Raw genomic sequence first — 24,290 nt, forward strand, 5'->3', positions numbered from 1 at the left:
GTGGTGTAGTCTACGTGATACGCAGGTATACGCAGTATACCCACTAAGAAAGCTCCAGGATTTCCATATACCCACTTAAAAATGTGCAATGATATGCAACAACATAGTTTTGTGAAAGAACTTTCACTTCAGATATTTGTATTCCCAAATACGGGGTCGAGTAATGTGACAGCAAACTAAACGAACATCGCAGAAAATGCAGAGAGACTTTTCTCATCTTTCATCGACCCGCTGAGCGCAGTGCGTAGTGTGTGCGTAGCGACCGGACCCAAATGCTCCGCCTACACTAACGCCAGTATCCTCCCTTCACCGTAGACATTTAAGACAAATATAAGTAGCCTATTTTATTTTGCCCTTGTTGCTTTGGGGTCAAGTTTTGTGATCCAGGCTTAGGTCACTGATGTGAAAGCCCCCTTACTGCTTTATATTCCATTATATTTTTGATATATGTTGAATGTCATCTGTGTTTTCTTTCTCATAGGATAAATAAAGGTATTCCCACCATAAATTGGTGCATAAAAGTGTATCAGAATGCAGGAAAGTCTTTGACGCTCAAAATAACCCTGGGGGGAGGACACCCAGACCCCACACTTTGATATATATATATATATATATATATATATATATATATGGTACAGTATACCCACTACAATACATTAGACTACACCACTGTAGCGGAGGTGTAGCAGAGGTGTAGCAAAGATGTAGCCGTGTGCACTCACGCAGGCAGCTGTTGTGAGTGAACATGCGCTGCAGTCTCAGACAGTCCTGCCACTGGTTGCCGCTGCCTTCACAGTTACACCACAGGGACACGTCTGCAGAGCCGTTGCTGATGTAGTTGGGTGTCATGATGGTACCTGCAGGTCAGAGGGTCAGAGATGGCACATGTTAGCTTCGGACAAGTCAAAGCACCTACGTGCTTTACTTTAAATGTTAATGCTTATCATAGTATTTCAGAGATGTTAACACGATCTCCAGGAAACAAATTTGGCCAAAAAGCCTGGAGGCCTCTCCTGGCTACTACTTTTTACTTTGAGCAATTTGGGAGGAAATCAGCTAGCTTTATGGCACGGCACAGACAGAGGATTCAAACAAAGCAGAAAAACAGCCTGTAGAAAAACTTGATGCAGACTCTGACTTTTCCTCGGGGAGCTGAAGTGACATTTTGGTGTTTTTCTGCTCAGTGCCAACCTGGCAACTTTTAAAGACAGAAAGCCCAAATTTGGACAATACGATATATACAATACAATACAATAAGCCTGGATGAAGCTGAGGTAGCAAACACCATGGCTGAGTGCGACACACACAAAACAAAAAACAAAACACCCCACTTTTACGTCTTAAAGAACAGTTCCACATTTTGGCAAATACTTTTTTTTTTTTTTTACTGCATTCACATTTCATTCATTTGATTACCTCTGGCAGCTACCCTTTTGTAAATATGTATTGTGCAAGTTGTTCCTTTAAGAAAGCTATGATCCTGATAGAGAAGTCATCCATCATTGTCAGAGCGAGCAGAAAGCCACTCGGTGCCTCTCTATCCACATCTCTTGTCAGCTGCCATGCGTCTAGCTTGCGTCTATCTCGCTGCTGCTTTTTCTCCTTCTCTTCTGCTCTGTGTGATCACCTCGCTCACACTCTTTCTGCCTCTCCACCCATCAATCGCCTGTTCCGGCCATCTATCCTTCCACCCATCCACTCCACTCTGTTCTGTACAGACCCTCTTATTTGGAGATTTGTGCATTATTAGCTCTGTTTGAGAGAGTCTTAGGACATTAATATATAATTATTCAACCTTTCTTTTTTGCTGTTGGGTTCATGCAGCTGTCACTCATGACGCACATTTTAGGTTCAACCCAAACTTCTTTGTCTTTTCTCTTCATTTGAGTACATCTCTTTATCAGCATCCCCATGTCGTGTCTTACAGCGACAAGTATCATTGATGGTATGGACGTTTATTAATGACATAAAAGAATTGGGAAAAACAGTGAAATAAAATGTAGCTTGAATCAGCCTGCCAGTCCAAATACACTAAATAAAAAATACACAACCTCCATGTAATGATCTGGCCCTGGTTTAACTCGTTAACTCGTTAGCTAACATGACCACGGTTATTGTGGATGTATTGTTGACATACCTTAGTAGCCTAGTAGTTCAGCGAGTAGCACAAGAGCTAGACTTAGCGATAATAGACTGACTAGTCCAGCCTTACCATTTTGATAATTTGATGACATGAATATCTTCCACGCAGCTATTCATTGATTGGTGGACGACAACATGAAGAAATGGATTGAAATAAACAGAAAGGACTTAGAACTTGAGCTTTGTTGGTGGTTTACTCCATTATAAATTATCGGTTCTTGATACTATATGCCCTCAGTGGCGCACACCGGCAGTAGCCTGGTCTACAGTACATCAGCCAGCGGGCTCCAACAGCATCATGCTTTAATTCCTGGTTGAATGTGACAGTGACCGTGGGGTTAGAGTGGAGCACGACCATCAGTTGTGATCACTATTCTGTCCTTTAAAATCAATGTTTTCATGCTGCCATCTTGACTTTTCGATTGGTTACCATTATGTTTTCTTTGATCTACTTGGTAGATAAAACATGTCATGGTGCCCAGTTTTCAGATGTTGATCAGAAATCAAAATGACTGCCTAATTATAATCCATAGTTTAACCCTCCTGTTGTCCTCGGGTTATTTGACCCATTTTCAAAAAGTTTCTATGTCAGAAATGTGGGTTTCTTTCAACCAAATTGTCGAAGAAAGTAACGTGGATGGTTCCATTCAACACTCTGCGCAAGTAAAATGAATGATCAGTTCACTAGTTTCATTGAATTTCTGTGTTTTATTCAATTTTATAGCATTTGAAAAAAGCTTCAAAAATGTCTGAAAAAGCTTAAAAAATGCAGGAAAAAATTCGACAAAAACATAAAAAAAGTCAAAAAAAAGTGACAAAACGTTGACCGAGAAAAACTAACTAACTAACATGCATGGTCGACGGGAAGACAACACAAGGGTCAAATGCCCAAGGCCTTGTCAAATTTCAGGGGTCTGAATTACGAGTTCTAAATGTCCTACAGACAAACTGGATAACATGCCAAAACTCTGGTGGAGGTAAAATGCAGTCTTCTATTTCATGTCATGTCATGCTCATCATTCCTCCTTTCCCAACTTCCCCCCCCCCATCCCGTACCGATGAGTCCAGCATAGGCTCGGAGGCACAGGCCTGCTGAGTCTTTCAGGCAGCCGCTGACCGTCACAGACGACGGCTGGCAGTTATTGAGGAAATCAGCCAGTCTGGACCTGGCAACGACACAGACAACAACTCAACAAACATCAAACATAAGAAGTGGGCAGGACATCTGGGTGTGTGTGTTGGGTGTGTGTGTGTGTGTGTGTGTAATTGTGAGTTTTCGTAGGGTTTCAGTCCAACACCAATGTGGTTTAAAGTACTGGCCCATTTTAGTGCTTGTACATATTGCCTTTTCTCTGTCCTTTCATCATTACTTTCTGCTTGATACTTGCTTTAGACCCACTGCTCCTTCAGCTTTTGTCCATGTATTTAAGACTGGGGGACGTATATGCATTCACAAGGGCAAATACCAGCTTGCCATTTTGTGCCGATTTGTTATATCCTTCAATTTGTTTCAAGTATCCCTGTTTTCACAACTAGATTTCATGAGCAATCATCATCATAAAAATCCCGTCATACAAGCATGAGTGAAATTTAGGTGAAGTCTATTCATGGCATGCAATATAAATCCATAAATTCACTCACAGTAGAAAAGTAAATTGAGAGTAAAACGAGAATTTTAACTACTCCACAAATGGGGTTTAGAAAATAATTAATATTATGATTTAATTATTTTATAACAATGTAGACTGTAACATGCTATTCTAAACTATTTGTTCTTGTGCGGCAGTCTTGTGCCCCCTGAGGTAGCTCTCCATTAGCCAATGTGTATCCAGCACTGCCTATTCCGCAGACACGGCTGTGACCAGACATGAACTGCACTTACAGTTTAGTCATGTACATCTGATCCAAAAACTCTGATCACATGTATCTGTGGTCAAAGGCGTTCAGTGGCTGGATGATGTTAACCAGATCAAATATCTTAATGTCCGACCCAAAAACATTACTACGTGATCTTACTTTTACTAAAGCTATGAGGCAGCACTGTGGGCGATCAATTAGCCCCCCGGCAAGAGGCTACCAAAACCTCATGCCACAAAAACAGTTTCGTCGCCTCTGCAGTCAGCCTTGCCAACAAGGCCCCGGACCCCCACTGATACTGACTCGTAATCCCCTCCCCCCCATCCCTCCCCATCCCTAGTCACTACACTTAGACTAACCTTCATCCTGGACTTTACATCTGAACATTGCATATACTTTATATTCTTTGCAAATGTTGCACTCAACCAATTCAACCTCTTTTTTCTTATGCAACAGTTATTTTGTATGTATATATTTGTTTTTCTGTATTTATTGTTTATTTTATATTCATGTTTAATATGTATGTTTGTCTGTTTATGTATGCAGAAGCACAGACACATACCGTGCAATGTTACATACCTTTGCTGTCAACTGTAAGATAACTAATAAAACTGCCCCCTGTCATTTAAATCTGATTTTATGATTAAAGCATTTGATTTTATGATTAAAACCCAGTTGTGTGGCTGCTTGTCTAACCTGCAGAGGTCGTCCCGGCGGCAGAAGCTCTGCTGGTGGAGGCAGTTGGGTTGCAGCCCCTCCATCTCCTGGTAGGAGCAGGATGGGACGATGGTTTTCCTCCTCCTCTCCCCACACAGGGTGTTGGTGCAGGGGCAGAACAGGACTCCCAGGCTGTACTCCTCAGGCACCCGCTCCAGAAAGCGCCGCAGGGCCCGGTGGCACTTGTGCTGGTTGCACCGGTTGGTCCCGGGAGCCCGTTTGGTGCAGGCCAGCACGTACTCTGATCGCAGAGAGCCACACTTCTCGTACAGGCCGCAGTCCTGTGCCGCCTTCAGACACTGGTTCTCACCATCCAGCTGCATGTAAGATGAGGCTGAGGGGGGGGGGAGTCCAGTTAGCCAAACACAAAACACCTGTGTGTGCAGAGAGTTGTGAAGAGGGAAATGGAGGTGCCAAGCCTCGTCCAATAGTTGCTCCAAAAGAACATCTTAAAGTCCGATGTATTTTGTTTTTCTTAAAAACTATAGCCTCTCACTTTATTGACGATCATCATGCTTCCTCCATACAATACACTGGACCCAAAGAAGATTAGAGGGAAGTAACTCACACACAGTAACTAAAATAAACTGAACAAAAGGGAATAAACTATAGAATGGTATTCTAACACCACAATGGGGTGCTTTACAGTAAGTATAAATTCACCTTTTGCAGACTGGGTAACAGAAGCAATCCTAGAAGAAGAGCCTCTTAATTTACAGTTTGTTTTATCACTTCAGTACTATTATCGCAAGCAGGTGGTAAACCTCACAACTCTTAGTACAAAACTCAAAGCAGATCATCAAGATGGCTCATTTTTTCAAACATGTAATCACATATTCCATTGACTAAGTACAACACAGAATAACACAATTACTTTTTCACCACACCTAATCAGTGTGTCATCAAATACAAAACCTTTCATGTGAAGTAACTCTCTTTCACAATGTAATGCTCACAATACTTTTGATATGCTTCTATTCTGATTTGCATTAACACATTTCACCAACATTTAATCCAGCTGCTCTAACATAGTAATAGTTAATCACAGAAGCGTTTGTTAAACCTATAGATTTTAAATTGGTTTGTCAGCTATATAACATATGTGTATGTATGAACATCTTCAAATTCCTTCAACATGGAGCAGGATAGACAGCAAGAATTAGGAAGAGAAGGATCCGCCAGCAGTATCGTCACCAACAGTGAGGCCAGAGAAGTTACTGTAAATACTGTAAAAACACATTTGGCCAAATGATTGTAGAGGATGGCTTCATTTATCACAACTTGATTATGCATAGGATAGATATTATGTAAATGTTAGATTCTGTAAATGCTGGGTAATGTAAGTGTATTACCTAATGTGAAATCTGTATTTCACACTACTGTAGCATATTACTTTCACCACTTCTAGTGATGATTTTAACTATTGCATTGTTAGTCACTGGATTCACTGGTAGTTAAAATTACTAAACTGAAAAGATATTATGTTGTGTTCTGTTGCTTAAACCATGTGTTCTCATGACATTTCACACAAAAATCAATGCTTGTGTGGCGAGAGAGGTTTACAATCGAAATGAATGCACAATGGTAGTTTTGAATAAAAGGCTGTGTTACAAGTGTGATGAGGTTGGAGTTTTGTACTAAGAGTTTTGAAATTGTACCACATAGTTGCATTACCAAATCATTCAAAACAACTGTAACTGAGGTGACGAACATAAATAATTCCTGGTTCCAGCCACAGACGCCTGGCAGAGGCCTCCAGATATCTCGGGAACCTTACCAGTATTGGGACTAAACTGTAGAATTTACTTGGCCCTGAGGACGGTGGTAAAGGAAAACTCATCAACTCTCCAAAATGGAAACGGGGTTCAACGATCTGGTCAACTTTATGGCTACCCAAAAAAGAAGTCAGAGAAAAGGCCAGATGTTGACCAAAATGATCACCATGTGGTCAAAGAAACTTTGGCCATGCAGTGGATGAGAGAGTCACAAACATGTGGGGCAAAAGAAATGGACTGATTGTAGGCAACCAGGTAGCTCAGTAGTCTGCAGTGTTCATATCCAGCCCATGGCTTAAATCATCCATCTGAGAATCTAATAACTAATATTTCCTGGCCCCACAACTGAACAAGCTGCTAGCTAACACATCAACTGTTTCAGCACAATCAGGAAATTTTAGCATGTTGGAAAGTCCCAAGTTACCCAACACCACCAATATGAACGTCCAATGGACAAAGTGTGACAGTGCAAGTGGGGCTGACAAAAAGGAGGCAAGCGAAAAGTGTTTCCTCAGCTGGTCACCTGTTCCTATCTCTATTGATTGATACATTTTGATTTACATGTCTGAGGCTCAGTGGTTCATCAAGCTGCTGCACTGTGATTGACACCTCATCATAACAGAGTGGACGAGTGAGTCTGTGTGTGTATGTGTGTATGTGTGTGTGTGTGTGTGTGTGTGTGTGTGTGTGTGTGTGTGTGTGTATGTGTGTTTTACCTGCCACTAAGGAAGCCATGCGAGTATCCATCATTGTGTCGTCATAGGGAGACATTTCCAGCTCGTCCTCCCCTGGAGAAAAGGAACACACAAACATCGGCAAACAACTGAGTGATCACTTACCATGTGACCCACAGTAGCTCAACAAAAGGGACAAATGTAGACAAACACTGTTCTCAATCAAACTCCATGTGGCCTCCTGAAATGCACTGGAAGGAGTTATGAGTGTAATATTTGGAATGAGGCCATTACACTGATTTGAAACGTTTTCTACAGTGAAAGAAATGGTGTAATAAGTTCACTCTGAGGCCGGTAAATAAAAAAAGGTATTGTCTAAACTACCACTGGAAGGTCATTTTTGAAAAGTTGTTGCTTAAATAATTGGAGAACAACTAAATCTCTGTGGCACAGCACAAGAACTACTTACTCTCCTAAAACAGAGCAACCTGATCTCACAGAATTCCATGAAATGAACACGGCCCCTTAACTCAAAATCTGTGGCAGTTTCACGGAATCGCAAAAAAATCAGTGATGGGTCCACGGAAGAATTCTGTGAAATGAACACGGCCCCTTAAGTTTATGTTTACGCTTACGTTTCCATTACACGCGGGACAACAACGGGACGGTTGGGTTTAGGAAAAGAAGAACGGGATAGTTGGGTTTGGGAAACCAATAACGGGACGTGGGACAACAACGGGACGGTTGGGTTTAGGAAAAAAAGAACGGGACAGTTACGATTGGGTTTAGGAAACGTGACACGTGGGACACAATCCCCGGTCTCCTGGGTGAAAGTCCTGTGTTTGACCCATCCACCACCCACACCAACCTCCATATGCGGATTTTCGGGCTTTCATACTAATCGCTACCGTAGTCGCTCCCAATGCTACGTCATCTTCTCATTGACTTTACATTGGCATTGTTTTCCGTGGCACCACCACGTAATGCGCTGTTAACACTTCGGGATCATTTCACGGAATTCTGTAAGACCAGGCTGTCCCGAGGGAAACAAGGTAGCTGCTTAAAAATCTAAACCCGTCTAAAACTGTGCTCAAGATTTCAAGACACAATTCAAACTTCTGAGTAAATAGATTAGGGGCCGTTCTGTATTTATGGAATGGACCACCGGAGGAAAATAGGGGAGGGTCATGTCTTTTTATTCTTTGCTGAGGGGAGGGTCATCCAACATGTTTCAGTCCAGAGGGGGGAGGGGTCACCCAACTTTTGTATTCATGAAACAGCAACATTTCAAAGTGGCTTGTTTGGTGCATATTTTTCCATGTAGCACTTAGTCTCGGCCCCCGCTACCAGATGGGTCTGACCCATGAGTTTGCTGGGGGGCAGGGGGAGCTGCCCCCTGGTGGCTGAAACGGATAATTGCCTTGTTTAAAAAATGAGTGGAAAAATTACGTCTGACATGATCAGATATTTTATAAATATCTTAAATAACACAAAACAACTAAATGGTGATAGGTAATACATCAGATTTCATATACTGCTTTAGTAAAAAAAAGTATTTCCTGGCTGACGATGGGAGCAGCAGGACGTAAAAAATGAAAATGACTAGTCTGGACATCTCACCGTGCCAAGGTTGCAATAAAGGTTTCCTAAATGCCACATTTGATGTCAGCTTACTAATTGATTGCAGGTTTTGTGTAGATTTTGACTTTTATACGTTTATTCCACTTTGTTTAAACGGCGAAGTGGATGAAGCCTAGTGACGAGTCCATAGCAACCAGTTTGTGTGTTGAATGTTACCCAGAATGCCTTGCTGAATGGTCTCAATATTTTATTGTTTTATTTCATGTGAATACTAGTTTACTAGAGGAGTAACTTAGTATTTGAAGTAATGCAGTAATGCAGGAAGTGTGCATTTAGTTTCCATGCTTATTGTGTTTCCACAACAATGTTAGTGAGTAAATCTACTGAAATGGCCACCACACCACAAAAGAGGAGTGTGATGCATCTGATGAGAATGCAGAGGTTTAGTCATGTATGCCATGGCTGTAAAAAAACAATGGGAATCTGTATATATTTGCCAAGTGCAAACCATTAAAGAAGGTATTGATAAATTACTGGGGGAGGGTCATGCCTTTTTTCCAAATCATTTTGGAGGGTCATAGAAATGTTTTTACTGGTGAGGGGAGGGTCATGTCTTTTTTGGCTAAAGGTCCCAAAACTCCTCCGGTGGCCCCCTTAAATAACTAACAGTCCCTTATGATTACTGTACTATACACAGCAATGGACTATTTGTACCACTTCAAACTACTTGATATGATTTATAACTCTGGGTGAGACTGTCTTCATGCTATTGTGGACACACAGAAGCCAGATGGAATTCTTTGGGATTAAAGATCCAATAACATTGGACAGGCAAAGATAAAGCAGGTCCTTAGGTATAAATCTACACTGAGGACAGCTAAAAAAAAAACAGGAAATGTATCAGTGTCAGCCACATTAAAACAGGAAAAGCTACTGGTTGTTTGTCAGTTTTTCTGACCTGATGTGCTGTAAGTTATCTTGTCTCTAAGATACACTTTTTCAGGATCTATGAACAGGCAAGTATTTAGCTAAAACTGCAGAAAATAAAAATGAGACTGGTAGGTTTGATCCCAGTTTTTAATGTAAGCCGCTGTCTCTGGTTGGTAATGTCCCTGAAAACAAATATTAAAGATAAGACTTTATGGAGGTACGAGTACGCAATGACGCACAGAAGAGTAAATAAACGGTGATACAGGAAAGAGATATGAAAGTGGTGGAAAATCCTGCAATGTTATGAACATCATGGGTGTAAACATGAGTCATCTGCAACATCAACATGTACAGAACATTCAAAGCACCCAAAATTATAATGCAGTCATAACTAATTGATAACTTGCCCCATTATCATGCTGCTCTGTGGAAATGATTCTGTGATCAATCTTCTATTCCATGTCTAAATGAAGTTGTCAGTGCATTTTAACAGTTCACTGTATTGAAATCATATTTACTTAAAAAAAAAAAGAAAAAGCTGATAAGAAGAAGAAAGGCCTCCTCCTGCACCCCCGCTGTGCAGAGGGCTCCGTGAAGTAAAACCACCCTAACCTTTGCGCATTCAGAAATGTTAGCCTTCTTAAACCCTTTTCCACCCAAACTAGTGTGTATATCCAGGTTTTTGGAACGCGGGAAAACCCAGTAAGAATAGGTGATAGCCTCCTTTCCCATTGCCAGTGGAAAAGCTTGCCGTTCTGTTTATTTCTGGAGTCAAGTTTAAAGTCACGAACACGCCAGAAAACAGGTTTAGTACGCAGAAAGCAGCATGGAGGCCAGTGACAACGTTACAGTGGTTACGTCTATTTTATATCGGTATCGGTAGGTATTTGTATCTTTCAAACTCAGTGCCAAATAATAAGGAACAATATCTGAGCGCTGCTTTGCTCCGTCAAAAATAGACCTAGCGGGTATTGTTCTCCACTTCTGGGCCGCACTGCGTCACGGCCAGTGGAATCACGTTTATCTGTGTTTTAAGCCCCCAACGTCGCACTAGGATTAGGCTATGGTTATGGTTATGGTTATGGTTATGGTTATGGTTAGGGTTAAGGTTAACGTTAGGTGCCTTGAAGTCAACGGTCGCAGCGCTGCCTTGAAGTCGATTAGGCAATGGTTATGGTTATAGTTATGGTTAGGTTTGGGTTAAAACGCAACGCCCGGGATGGGCACTGCAAGGGGCACAGGCACAAGGGGACCACTGGTGTGATTAAAACACTTAAAAACCTCCTTAAAAAACGGGTTTGGTTATGTAAAAGCTGTTTAAAAGAAGGCCAGATATTAAAAGCAGGGTTAAAGAACCACTGGACAGGACGGACAGCAGGAGATTAAAACTTTAAATAAAGGTCACCTCCACACCTGCCCTGGTCTCTCTTCTGGAGACATTACAAAATAAATAATTGAAATAAATAAAATATATATATAGAGTTATGTAAATAAATAGCCCGGCGTCACAATACAAAAGAAATTATTAGATTTTTAGATTAATAGAATTATTATTAATCATCAATATGGATTAAAGCAATAAAATAAGTCATATAAAATAGAAAACAAAGGAAAAACAAGGAAAAGAAAAGAAAGCATGCAAGGGGGTTAAAAGGTTGGGTATGATGCGCTGCAGAGGAGGTCCAGATAAAAGCTGAGGAGAGAGGAAACCAGAGCAGTGGGAGGTAATTATTTCTAAAAAATACCCCTGTAAAACTTAGATTAAAAAGAGAAGTGGATCCATTTCGGTATTTTTCATTTAGACCCATGGGGTCTATGGTTTTTAAAAAATGTATCCACTTCCTCTCCGCCGCCCGACTCTGAGCCGTGGTCCAGGCTCTGTTGCTCTCCAGGCCCATGCTCTGAACATTTTGAGAGCCGTGGAGTTTAAAATGTGCATATAAAAGAGTTGTGCCATCGCCCTAAGGTTCAGGTTAGGGTTAGGTGCCTTGAAGTCAACGATCGCAGCGCTGCCTGGAAGGAGACGTTGGGGGCTTAAAACACCACCGACCTGGAATCACAGGCATTGTCTAGAGTGGCTGTGAGACGCGCCTAGTGGAATAAAGGGGTGAGGGTCGCAGAAGTTACCGACCGAGGTGACAAGCATTGCACCGCAAAAGGGGCAAAAATTTGCATTTCCACCTGGATGTTTCCATCACTGAGCTGGAGCCGTTACTACTGCAGAGCCATTGGTTCCTGGGAATGAATGCTGATTGTAACCTCACACACTGCAGACAGAGAGGACAGATGTTGGTAGGTGTTGGTGGGTTTCTTGTCCAGTGGTTAGGTTTCATCCTGTGGGGAAAATCTGCGGACAATATCAGCAGCAGATTTCATGCCAATCCATCCAATATGTGTTGAGATGAAGAGTAAGGAGGATCACCAAAGCTGTAGGATTTATCACCACTAACGTAGCTAAAAACAGCCCAAATGGCCAGCCTCCTCTATCAGCCAGTATTCTGAGATCAGAGCCAGTCTACGTATTCAGGTGGGCAACGTAATTAATCTTGGATAACATTTTACGCTTATGACTGCAGCACAGGGTTGCTTTAGTCTTGAGTTTGTTTCATTTCTTATTTAAAAAGTTAAGAGAACGAGATGAAAATATCAATCTCATACATCATGAAACCAACACTATAGTACCTCTGTCGGTGGGCCAAACCCCAAATAACCATGAGCCTTGATTGAGCCGTGTGAAAGCTGTTTGTTGCTGCAAATGATTCAAACACACTGAAAAGTTCAAACTCAATGAAGAATGTAATGGCATGTAAAGTGTTTATGTATGTAAATCCTATTCTAGGCGATATATTTATGGCAATGACACGCTAGAGCAGCCTAGCAGCGTTAGGAACTGAAGAGTGTGTAATTACACTAATGCTCCGCTGACTAATAGGCCACAGGGGAGGACCAGTCCGCTGGCTGCTGTTAGCTTACTTACTGATGCATGTGTGTGTGTGTGTGTGTGTGTGTGTGTGTGTGTGTGTGTGTGTGTGTGTTCACAGTGAGGTCTTCTGCCTGGACCTCACTTCTACTTGAGGCCCGTTTGGGATCATGACACATTTTATGGCTAACGTAGAAATGAAGCAGGTCTGCATTAAAGTGTTTAGCTCCTGTGCTGCTATAAGAACGATCACAGGTTGGTGTTCTCATCTACTGCAGAATGTTTCTCTCTATAAGCGCAACAAACAGCATCTGGAGCTCCTCAGTACACCTGTGCAGATAGTTTTCTATATAATGTGCACAAGGCGTCTTTTCAAATGAGGGGACACAAACTTTAGATATTTACAGCGATGGAGGATGACGTTTGTTATTGTCAACAAACGTGAGTGAAACCAACAAATTATTAAATCCTTCCTACAAACAGATATTCTCTGTTCAGCGGATACACCGTTGCACTGGGTGACACACACACACACACACACACACACACACACACACACACTGTAGTTTACGTTGACTCAATCCCTCACACACTGTCCTGCTGCCACAAATACTCACTAGAGCACCAATGTGGATTAATCAACAAATGCATCTGTATGAGGGTTTTTAATCACTGAGCCCTTTTTAAATATGAGGTTTGGGACTGAGAGCCACAAACGAACAATGGAGTAACACATTATTGGTTTTGGTATTTTATATGGGATTATAAAAAAATAAAAAAGAAGCCTAGATGGATTCTTCCAGTGTCTTGCCGTTAAAGCTGCACTGATACTGTTAATAATGTTTTTTTTTCTTCCATTGTGCACATGTTTGAGTTGGTGTGAGTTGGCTAACTTGTTAGCATAAAGTTAACTATTCACACATCCAGCCGACAAAGAGCAACATTAGTTATGTTTGGGTCCATCTGATGAAGCTCAGTTCAATATTCTCTCTTTTAGCAGTTTCTAGTCTCCACCAACTCCTGAGGGAAATATCTGTTCTCTGTAGCTGCTGAATGCTCTGCTGTGTTCACCAGCTGCTCTCTGACTGTCTGTCTGCTGTAGTAGAGAGGACAGAGTACCTGAGCAGGTAGAGGACAGAGTACCTGAGTAAGTAGAGGACAGAGTACCTGAGCAGGACAGAGGCTCTTTCAGAGCTGGAGAGCTGTGAGACTGAACCAACAAAAGTTACAGGAAAGATGCTAAAAAGCTCCGTAAAGCTGAGCAGTGGTGGTATGTAACTGAGTACATTTATTCCAGTACTATACTTCAGTCCATACTTTACTTGAGTCTTTTCTTTTCATGCCACTTTCTACTTCCACTCTGCTATATTTCAGAGAGAAATATTGTACTTTTTACTCCACTACATTCATCTGACAGCTTAAGTTACTAGTTACTTTACACATTAAAGTGTCTGCACCCAAAACACATTTAGTTTATAAAATCCGATGTTTTATTATAAATGAAACTAGCCAATATAATATAACAGCATTGAGTACTTTTACTTTTAATACGTTACTTGCATTTTCCTGATGATACTTATACACTTTTACTTAACATAACGTAACATTTTTAATGCAGGACTCTTACTTGTAACAGAGTATTTTTGCATTGTGGTATTAGTACGTTTCATTAAGTGAATGATCTGAATACTTCTTCCACCACTGAAGCTGAGGCGTGACTGACCTGGCAGCAGGCGAACCCTCCAGTATACGCGCAGGCACTGCTCCTCCTTGCGGAAGCCACGCTGGCACTTGCAGGCCAGGAGAGCGGGGTGTTTATTCAGCAAAGCGTCCTGTCTCTCCAGGCACTCTGCAGCCGCCTGCTCCCCCAGCAGGGACACCTCTGCTTGGTCCGCACACCGCTCCAGGCCCCGGTACAATGCCTCACAGCGGAGGTCGGCGGAGCACACTCGATGGGCTTCAACACAGTCAGTGGGGGAGGGAGGGAAGGGGAAGACCGGTGCTGAGGCTGGCAACACACCTAGGAGAGGACAGAAGAGACAGAGAGAGACGTGTTTAAAGTCTAGGGAGGGGGCGGGCAACATATCTAGAAAACCCGGTGTCTAGGCCTTCATGGTCACACCAGAAAGTGGTCTTTGTGACATATGATGTTCTAGAATAGGGTTCTTCAACGTTTTATAAGCTAAAGACCCCTTACCTGAACGAGGATGAACAGGGACTCCCTACTACATATATTGTATTGAGTTGCATATTAAACTAGGCCTAACATAACATGTAGTGTAACCTTTTATGGTGCCCTACAATACTATACTAATAGTATAGTAGTATACTACGTGTGCATCACATTAACTTACAAATGAACCAAGAGGAGCAAACATGAAGTCACAAGGACTGACAGTCAACTCATTCATTGGACAGTTTTGGTGATGTCATCTCGCATCATCAGAGCTGCATGGACCCACGGGTGGAGATCCAATAAAATCCTGGCTACTGACAGCAGGTTAAACTGTACTTTACTGTGTTTATTCATTCGATGACGTCACGGCCGGGCTCGCCTCAGTTTGCAGTCGCTCATTCAGCATTAGGGATAGACCGATTATCGGCCCTGGCTGATTATCGGGCCGTTTTTTTTGTCAGTTTGCAGATTATCTGTATCAGCGTTTTATTTGCCTGATAACCAATAAAGTTAATGAATTAAAAAGTGCGCTACTTTGGCTCGGCTACAGCTCTGTGTCTGTCCCTCTGCATCGGTTTCACTCACCACTGAGTCTGACTTCATGTCCCGCCCACAACACTATCTGACTCTCTGTCACGATTGTGAGTGTCTGTGTAGTGTTTCCTGTTTTATTTTGTAGTATTCTGTTTTCTCCCTTGTCTTTCTTGTTTTACATCCTGCCTTGTGTTTTCCCGCCTTTGTGATTGTCTGTCCCGCCCTGACAACCCAGTCTCACGGCAGTTTGTGAAATGGTCACGTTATTTAATCTATTGATTCGTGTTCGTTTTTTTTCATGGTGGCCAGCACGAAAATGCTATGTTGATATGAAATGTATTTCAATGGGAAGCATATTTCGTGATCACAGCACAAATACAGTAGGGTGTAGTATGAAAAGCCAAAAATCCGCTTAGGGAGGTTGGTCGGGGTGGTGGATGGGTCAAACAATACAGGACTGTCACCCGGGAGACCGGGGATCACGTCCCGCGTGTGGCGTTTTCATTCCCCGTTGTTTTCCTAATCACAACCGTCCCGTTATTGTCGTGCGTCCCCCGCGGCTGCCTCCCGGCGTGTGAGGCGTCCTTTCATGGTTCCCATTTCGTGCTGGGCACCACGAAAAAAACGAGATAAACGTGTTGTTGTACACGAATCAATAGATTAAAAATAACGTGACAATTACACGAACTGCCGTGAGATCGTGTTGGCCCTAATGTGTTACACCTGTTCCTATCCCTTGTGTCACCTGTCCCTTGTTTTACCTCGTTGTCCTGTGTATTTAGTCTCTGTGTTTTCTTGACTTGTGTCTTGTCGGATCATTGTTCTGTTCTGTGCTGTCTTGGATTGTGGTGTCGTGTTCTGTCGTGCCTGTTCGTGTCGGTCTCGTGTCGTGCTCCTGTGGTCTTTCTTCCTGGCCTGCTTGCTTTTTGGTATTACTTTTTGTTGCAGTTTTGGTAATAAATTCTGTATTCTGCATTTGTGTCCAAGCCAGGCTACTTTTCCCCGTGACAGTTACTGGGTATTATGTTGAAAGTTTCTCATTTATTAAATAATGGCTTAAAGCATTTAAACAAAGTTTTGTGTTGGGTTTTTGTGTTGTGTTGTGTTTGTAGCATTCCAAAATCGTAATTTTGACTTACTCACTGTAAATGTGCACGAGCACTAAAAAAAAAAAAAGCAGTTTTCTATTATCTATCATTTCACAGTGTGGAGAAGGTGCCGTGCACAAAAGCTGTGTGAGAAGAGGAAAGGGGAGGGGGGGCTGAAACAGACTGTGTTGAGAACTAAAAGTAGGCTAGATAGTAGAAGTTCACGAAAGCAATCCAACTTGGTAAAAAAAAGACAATGCTGCTCTGCCAAATGTCTTCAAAGGAATGAAACGTTGATAATAAAGAACAGTGACTTAATAGTGATAAAGGGATGGTGCACTCCCAGGCCGGTGGGCAGTTGTATCCGCGCTAATGGCTCCTATAGTGGTCTTTGCTCCAGTCTGGCACCGGACACCCTGCGATGCCATCCAGCTCTGCGGCTTGGCGGACTATTTAGGATTCACAAGAAGGAGCGATGCGCGCAGACACGGGCGCATTCACGGGATGCGCGCACAGGCAGGCGGGGGCACAGGTGGATGTGCGTGTGTGTGTGTCAGTGTGAGCGCCTGTCCTGCCAAAGCAGATAATTAGCTTCACACATAGCTCATTATAGGCTAAGTCTTAAATATATTTGGAATATCCATTGAAATATTCACATTTTGACACATGAAAAATGAAAAAAGTTATTTTCAGAAGTGTCCAGTTTGGGACGTCGCATAGCATTGCTGTTATGTGCTGGGGTACATTTTCACATAATTTATATAAAAGTGGACACCTGAGCAGGGTGCGAATTACGGGGGAGCTAGGGGGAGCTTGGCTCTCCTTAATAAGACATGGGTTCCCCTGAAAACGTGATTTGTGAAATTTTAGGGGGGGGGGGGGTGTCTCTAAATATATTGACAATTTGTCATTTTATGGTGCAATTTCAGTTTTGTGTAATGTGATCATCGTGGATGCATGTGTACTATTGCAAAAATATTCATTCATGCGTGACAGCGATTTCAACCTAATTCACTTCAATAAAGATACAGTAACTATACATGCTATTCTTGTCATGAGCATCAAGGCGTGGCGGCGCTGCGGTGCAAATTCAACTCATGTTTAGTACATGTTAACTCAAAGATTCGTAGAAAAAATATAAACGTTGGAGGCCATTAATCGGCGTGCAAAGTCCTTGAAATCCATTCTGCAGTTAGCATCATATAGCCATGGCAAAAAGAAAACAGCAGTGGTAACAGCTCGTCAGAGGCCGGTTACGATCCTAACCCCTCTCGCTCCTCTCTCCTGTTAAACTGGAACAGCTAGCAGTGGAGAGACTGGAAGAGCCGATATACAGTACATGGCTGTTTGTTAAGGATGGAAGCTTGGGGTGCATCGCTTAGGCCTAATTGAACGGAGGAATTATGGTATGCTTCGGTAGCCTGAGTAACTTTAACCGTTGTTCATGTGAAATCTCAAAGACAGCCTGATGCTTTGTTTAAGGACTATTTGTAGGTAGCAGTTTGACCTATCAATTCCTGTCGATAAAGTATAACAGGGTAAATCCTGTATAGTGCATACACATGTAGCTGTCATGTATCTTTGTAAGTCATTGTAAGTCGCAAGTGCATAAATTCGATTATTTTCCCAGGCCGCCAATACACATCCTATACGCATGTTAAAGATTGACGTTTTCAGTAGAAATAAATGGGCTTAGGAATGTTGGAAAGTATTGAGAGACAGCTTTGGTCTTTTCATGTCAGTTCTTTTTATTTTATTTTATTTATTTTTTTTTTTCAAAGGGGGTCTCGCCCAGGGTGTAATTCAATAAAAAGGTGGTCTAACATCTTAAATCTTACGAGATCACTTCCTTTACAGTTTCTATTCTTATGAATAGATTGCAGTACATAGTTTAGTGAATGAATTCATGCTCTGATAGAGCTTCATTCAATCTTTGATTGGAAGCAGACCGAGACTCTCCTTTTTAAGAATTCTGGCTTTGATTGTTGTTCCACATCAGAGTTGCCAAACAGGTCAGAGAACACTGAGGGCCAGACTGAGGGCTTCCACTTATCCAATTTTAAACCTTTCTATTTCCTTTTCTTTTGTAGCAAACTACAATAGATACTCTTCAGCCAAGATATTCAGCCGTGGATGTCGTTCTAAGCTAGTTTTTATTCATTACACACAGCCTTTAGGATTGTGTGGAACCCAAAGTTTCTCTAAGAGGAGCTGTTGTTTTCTGAAGAGTGGCTGCTTCGATTTGCAACCGCAGAAATGAGAGGCTCCCCTGGTAAAATCCAATCGCTGCTACGCACAGGGGAAGTGCAGAGGAGTTGTGTGAGGACAGCAGAAATGTCATACGGGGAGGAGAAATAGGGGAACGGAGAGATGGATGGAAAAATGGAGAGGTGGGAGCAAAGGAGAGGGTGAGAGAGATAGAGGCAGAGACAGAGCGAGCGAACCAATGCGAACCGTGATGGGTTGGACACGCGCACAGCATGGGGCACAATCAGCATGCACCGCCTGAAAATGATGTTCTTAGAATCACACAAAGATGGGCACATATGCACACACACACAAAAAAACACATACACACACACACACACACACACACACACACAGACACACATGCATGGCTGCCCTGAGAAAGACGCTTTTATGTGTGTGTCCTGCTGGGAGGGAGACTGGGAGGCACAGAACCCATCATTACTACCAGAACACAATACTGCACAACCACAGGGGTGGGGGTGGGGGGAGGGGGGCAAAGCAATCTGTCTAAGACACACACACACACACACACACACACACACACACACACACACACACGCGCGTCTCGGTGTCAGAATAAAGTGGCTGAGAGAGCATAAACAGCTTAACATTCAGTGCCGGATCAGTAGACAGTATGTAAATTGAATACTGAGTGTGCTGATGAAGGGCTAACCACATACATAAAACATTGTTGGTTGAACAAACAGCCTTTGTGGAGCGCCGCATCCCGACACTCCGCCACAACTCACTTTGTCCACACACCAGAGCAAGCGCCCAGCGTGGCATCATCAAACTCGGACAATCATTTCCATCTCTGCTGCACAGGAAACGCTGCCTTTTCCCCTTTAAACCCAATGGTCCTGTGGGTTCATGACAAGCTCGGCTCACACACATACTGCCTGCCAGAAGCACGCACACACACACACACACACACACACACACACACACACACACACACACGCACACGCACACGCACACACACACACACACACACACACACACACACACGCACACACACACACACACACACACACACGCACACACACACCAGTGCACTTTTAGACAAACAGCAAAATGTGTTTTGGATTTCACAAAAAAAGTCCAATAACCTCACTTCTGCAGTGCTTTGAATAAAGAAACAGTACTGAGATCAGCTGCTCAGCCGAGTCAACACGTGAATGCACGGTTCAGGTGACATTTTGAAATAAGGCTTAAAAAATATGCATCTGGCATTCAGAATAAATTAAAAATGAATTATTACTCTGTAAAAAAAAGGACAGAACAAGCAAACATCATACCAAATGACTAAAGGAGCTACAGAGATCAACTCCACACCTGTTTCACTTTCAAACCTGCAGTCTTCAGACAGGCTGATGCTGACTCAGGTGACATCACTGCGGACATTTATCAGACGTCTCAAAGCTCCCTCTGTCACATTTGCAGTAGAACTCGACACCTGCAGACACTGTGATGTGTAAAATGGTTGGACAATTAAAACCATCCAGTGACAGCATGAACACAGTTGTGTCATTTCCCTTGGATTGTTAAAGGAATTTGACATTTGAAGAAATATGCTTATTCGCTTTATTGCCGAGAGTTAGATGAGAAGATTCAAACCTCCTTCATATCTGTAGAGTGAACATGAACCTAGGGCCAGTAGCCGGTTAACTCAGCTTAGCATAAAGACTGGACACAGTAGGAAACAGCTAGCCTGGCTCTGTCCAGAGATACCAACACGTCCACAGCTCACTAATGAACATGTTATAGGTCTCGTTTTTCATTTTAACAGTAAAGGAAAATATAAAAGTGTTCATTTCCAACATATCTAACCCAGAAGAAAAAAAAATACCTACTGTTATTCATTTGTGGATATGTATCCGCGATAGATCATGTAATACTTTGACATTTATATTTCTATATTGTGACACTAATCAAATCAGCTTCATTCTACGCTACACAGACAAGTGACTCTGGCTCTGTCAGTGCAGACAACCGCCACTGTCTGCTGGCCGTTACGGTTGGAATACACTGAGGAAAGTACAGGAACCATGTGCTGTACATCCACTGCAAAAACAACCTATATATAACACCAAACGTACCATTCCTATCCAGACAAATGGAGTGAATCACACACTATCCCACTGAGTACGCTCAGTCATTTGCATTGTTACACCTGATCATGTAATCTGATGAGCTTTTACATTCTATGATTTCCTTTCCATCTGAATGCTTGTGAAGTGAGAAGCAAATGAATGCTACAGAGGCAAACACAGTCACAGTCTGTGTGACCGACCCCCACTGAACCAAAGTGAGTCCCACTGAAATGAATAAGGTAGCCAGTGTTGCTGTTGCCTAGTAATTGTAATCGTAGGCCCCTTTAGGAGTTTCTCAAGAGGTGTTCCCGCAGGAAGTCCGAGCCCCAGCGTGCATGTTGCCAACCCAAAGGGCCAAGCATGGAAATGAATTTCTCTTAGCTAAAGCCGAGGGTGTAGGTGTTGTTTCAACATTGGGGGGGGGGCACATTATAACTGGGGGGTATGTGGGTCCTCCGCCAGAAGGTTTTGAGGATCAAACACTTAATTTCCTTCATTCTGGTGATTTTTATGCAACAATTTTTGCCTTTTCTGCACAAATCACACTTTTTTCTGTGCCCCTGTTGTGTTGTTTAACCCCCCAATGCAGCACAAGTAGATGTATATTTTACAGTTCCTGTTTTCCGTCAGATCGTTTATAGATGTGGACATTTCCGAGCACACTTGAAGGCAGTTTCATTTCACGGAGAAAGAGAACGAGAAGAAGAGAGGTTAGGATGGTACGGACCACTATAGGAGTTTCTGAAATCGTCAGGAAACATATTTACAGGTAAGAAGGATATATACATGTTCTTAGCCCCCTGAACGGTTACCTCTTTTAGGGTTGTCAAATTTTGAGGGGTCTAAATCTACCTCTTCTAAATATTGGGGGGGACATATCACCTGCAACCCCCCTGAAATCTATGCCTATGGCTAAAGCTAACATTGGCAGAAAGCCTTTTTCCTCCCAGATTACATATTCAGTCAGAGGAAGAAGCTCTTCACTGATGTATCTTCTCTGGAGGAGAACAAGGAGTACATGTGGATAAATAAATGTACGTGCCTCCATTTTGGTAGATTTTCCAAAAAAACCTGTTTGTCATCTGTAGACGGCAGAAGGGAAGAACACACAGCGTGTCTGCAGGCGGCAGGCAGCACTCTCCATCAGTTTCTCATTGTTTTCCCATTGAAAACAATGAACATAGAGTGTGCCATCTGCTGCACACCGCCACTGTGTGATACACACAAGAGTCTTTGAGGAAACACGTTGGGTTGTTTGCCATGGACTCGATCCAGAGAGTGCAGGTCACGTCTCTGACCAAGTGTTCCAGAGTTTGAGGCAAATGAGAGGCTTCATTTCCTCTGACTCACACTACAGCTAGCGTCTGTGCAGCTGCTACCGTAGCAAATTCAAACACTCAGAAGTCCAATACTCCAAAATAATACAAAGTCCAAATTTGCTTAGTGTTCATTCCGAACACACATTGAGAAATGTCACTAAAACACACAACTGACAAAAGTTATATGCCATCTTTTACTGAACAAACTAATGAAGAAGGCCGACTCTGTCCCGGGATGCCCCTCTATCCATTAAACTAACAGACAGCCATCCATATAAAATGTATAACTGTGCAATATCAATATTTCCTATGTGCAACAATTCAACCGTTCAGTCTACTACTGATATTTTGCGTTTTACTCTTTACTTATTTAGTATATCTTGTCTTTTTACTGCTGCGACGAATAAAAGATTACCTCGTCTTATCTTTAGATCCAGTAATTGTAGTCCCCTCTTTGGGTCAGTGCAAATCTGAAAAAAAGAAATTACATAGAGTTTCCCCGCAACGAATCTCGCAGCACTCTGATACATTACGTGTGAAGGACAGATGGACAGACAGATGAACTTGGGAGCAATAAAGTGTGATACAGAGGTGAACACAGCATCACCTGAGGCTACTATCACAGGTATACCAGCTCATCGTCTAACAATGACGCACTTCAGTATCAATAAATCATCTTAAATCTCAAATATAATCTCCATAAACACACAGAGATACAGTGTATTTTACAGCATGTGCCACAGGGTTGGATTTAATGTGAAAGCTGCTGGATTAGTTCACAGCACAAAGCACCACGGCAGCTAATCCCCTTCTATTATTACACCTGCACAGAGTCACTGCCTGACCTGGTCTCAACACACTGCTCTGATCGTCACAAAGATCTTCCTCTTATATTTGCCACAGAAAGACTCGGATCCAGCGGCGGTGAGGAAACGGTGCGATGGAGTGGAAGTGATGCGTTTCACATTGTTGTTTGGTTTGGAACAAAGAGAGGAGTTCCTGTTGGGTGGAATGGACAGACAGCCATCGATACAAACGCACATTGAACATCCAACAAAGAAAAGTATAGTGAGCAGTGTTTGCATCAAAGAGACAGACTCAAGACATAATAACTTAATGACTTAAACATCACATGTTACTTTCAAATAGATGGAGTTAACATTTTGGGACTGCGGTAATCAGCAAAGGAACAGGAAGCTAGTTTAATTATTAATTAGCACTTTACTGTAAAGCTCTATGTGTGTGTGTGTGTGTGTGTGTGTGTGTGTGTGTGTGTGTGTGTGTGTGTGTGTGTGTGTGTTTAGCTATTTCCTGTTGTTTAGAATTGTCACTTTATATTTAAAATGTAAACCATTTTAACGTGACAGAATGTAAAAGTCTGAACAAATGAAAATTCCAAAGTATAACTCAACAGGCTGTGGCTCCTTCTTCACGTCAATCTGATCTCTTATTATTATTATATCTACTTCATGTCAATAAACTAGGCATATATCTAACAAAATAATCCCGACTCAAGGTCCACAGACTAGCTTTTTTCACGGTTTCATCAGCATTTCTGAGTCTCAAAGTTGGCAAATTCTGCTTTGAGGGTCGCGTAATTGTAGTTTGAAAAACAGTTTCCGGTCTTTTGGGGTTTATTTACGATAAAGTTATTGTGAACCTAAATTGATATGCGGGCCAGATTAAAATCTGCGAGGGGCCTGGTTCGAGTTTGAATAAATGGAGGAAACAAGCAACTATGCTAAAAGGCTGAAAATAAAAAATTCCAAAGTTTTAACTCAACAGACTGCATGTCAGAAGTCATGTCAAGAAGCCACTGCCAATGGACACAACTATGTCAGTTCTACAGTGTATTTCAAGAATCAGGTTGCATGGATTATGTTTGCATTAATTCCAAGAAATAACATCATAGTTTGACAAATTGATCCTAAGTCAAGGTCCACTGCTTTTTCTCAAGCTTCTAAAAACAGCAAACATCGTTCTCAAGGTAAAAATGGAACTTCTCTCATCAACAAATTAGTTTTTCTTCGGTTTGAACCAGATTCCTTTTACTGTAAACTGACAAAGCTGTGTGTGATGATACTTCTCCATATTAGAGCAGTGACACCCCTAATGTCAATTCTAACTCAAAATCACAGCTAATGGGGGGCGTTGAGTCATCATCTTGGGTTTCCTTAGAAAACATAAGGACAAAACAAGCAATATCAACTTGTTTTATTGCATTACAGATGTTG

General features: G+C 42.2%; 1 protein-coding gene and 1 long non-coding RNA gene across 2 annotated transcripts in view; one reads left to right on the top strand and one right to left on the bottom strand.

The window, feature by feature from the left end:
* LOC118495592 lies at positions 1-23,867 on the top strand. The gene is made up of 3 exons (XR_004898064.1): positions 1-165; positions 7,269-7,271; positions 23,857-23,867. It is a non-coding gene; the product is annotated as an uncharacterized LOC118495592 (long non-coding RNA).
* gfra3 (GDNF family receptor alpha 3) overlaps positions 1-24,290 on the bottom strand; it is a 48,875-nt gene that overhangs the window by 14,699 nt on the left and 9,886 nt on the right. The window contains exons 2-6 of the mRNA XM_031319670.2: positions 14,320-14,616; positions 7,208-7,279; positions 4,696-5,050; positions 3,199-3,308; positions 723-857 (exon numbers count right to left, since the gene is read on the bottom strand). Of these exons, the coding sequence (XP_031175530.1) occupies positions 723-857; positions 3,199-3,308; positions 4,696-5,050; positions 7,208-7,279; positions 14,320-14,616 (969 nt within the window). The remainder of the gene's footprint in view (positions 1-722; positions 858-3,198; positions 3,309-4,695; positions 5,051-7,207; positions 7,280-14,319; positions 14,617-24,290) is intronic.

This window comes from Sander lucioperca, chromosome 1 (genome assembly GCF_008315115.2).
Source record: "Sander lucioperca isolate FBNREF2018 chromosome 1, SLUC_FBN_1.2, whole genome shotgun sequence".
NCBI classification, from domain to species: Eukaryota; Metazoa; Chordata; class Actinopteri; order Perciformes; family Percidae; genus Sander; species Sander lucioperca.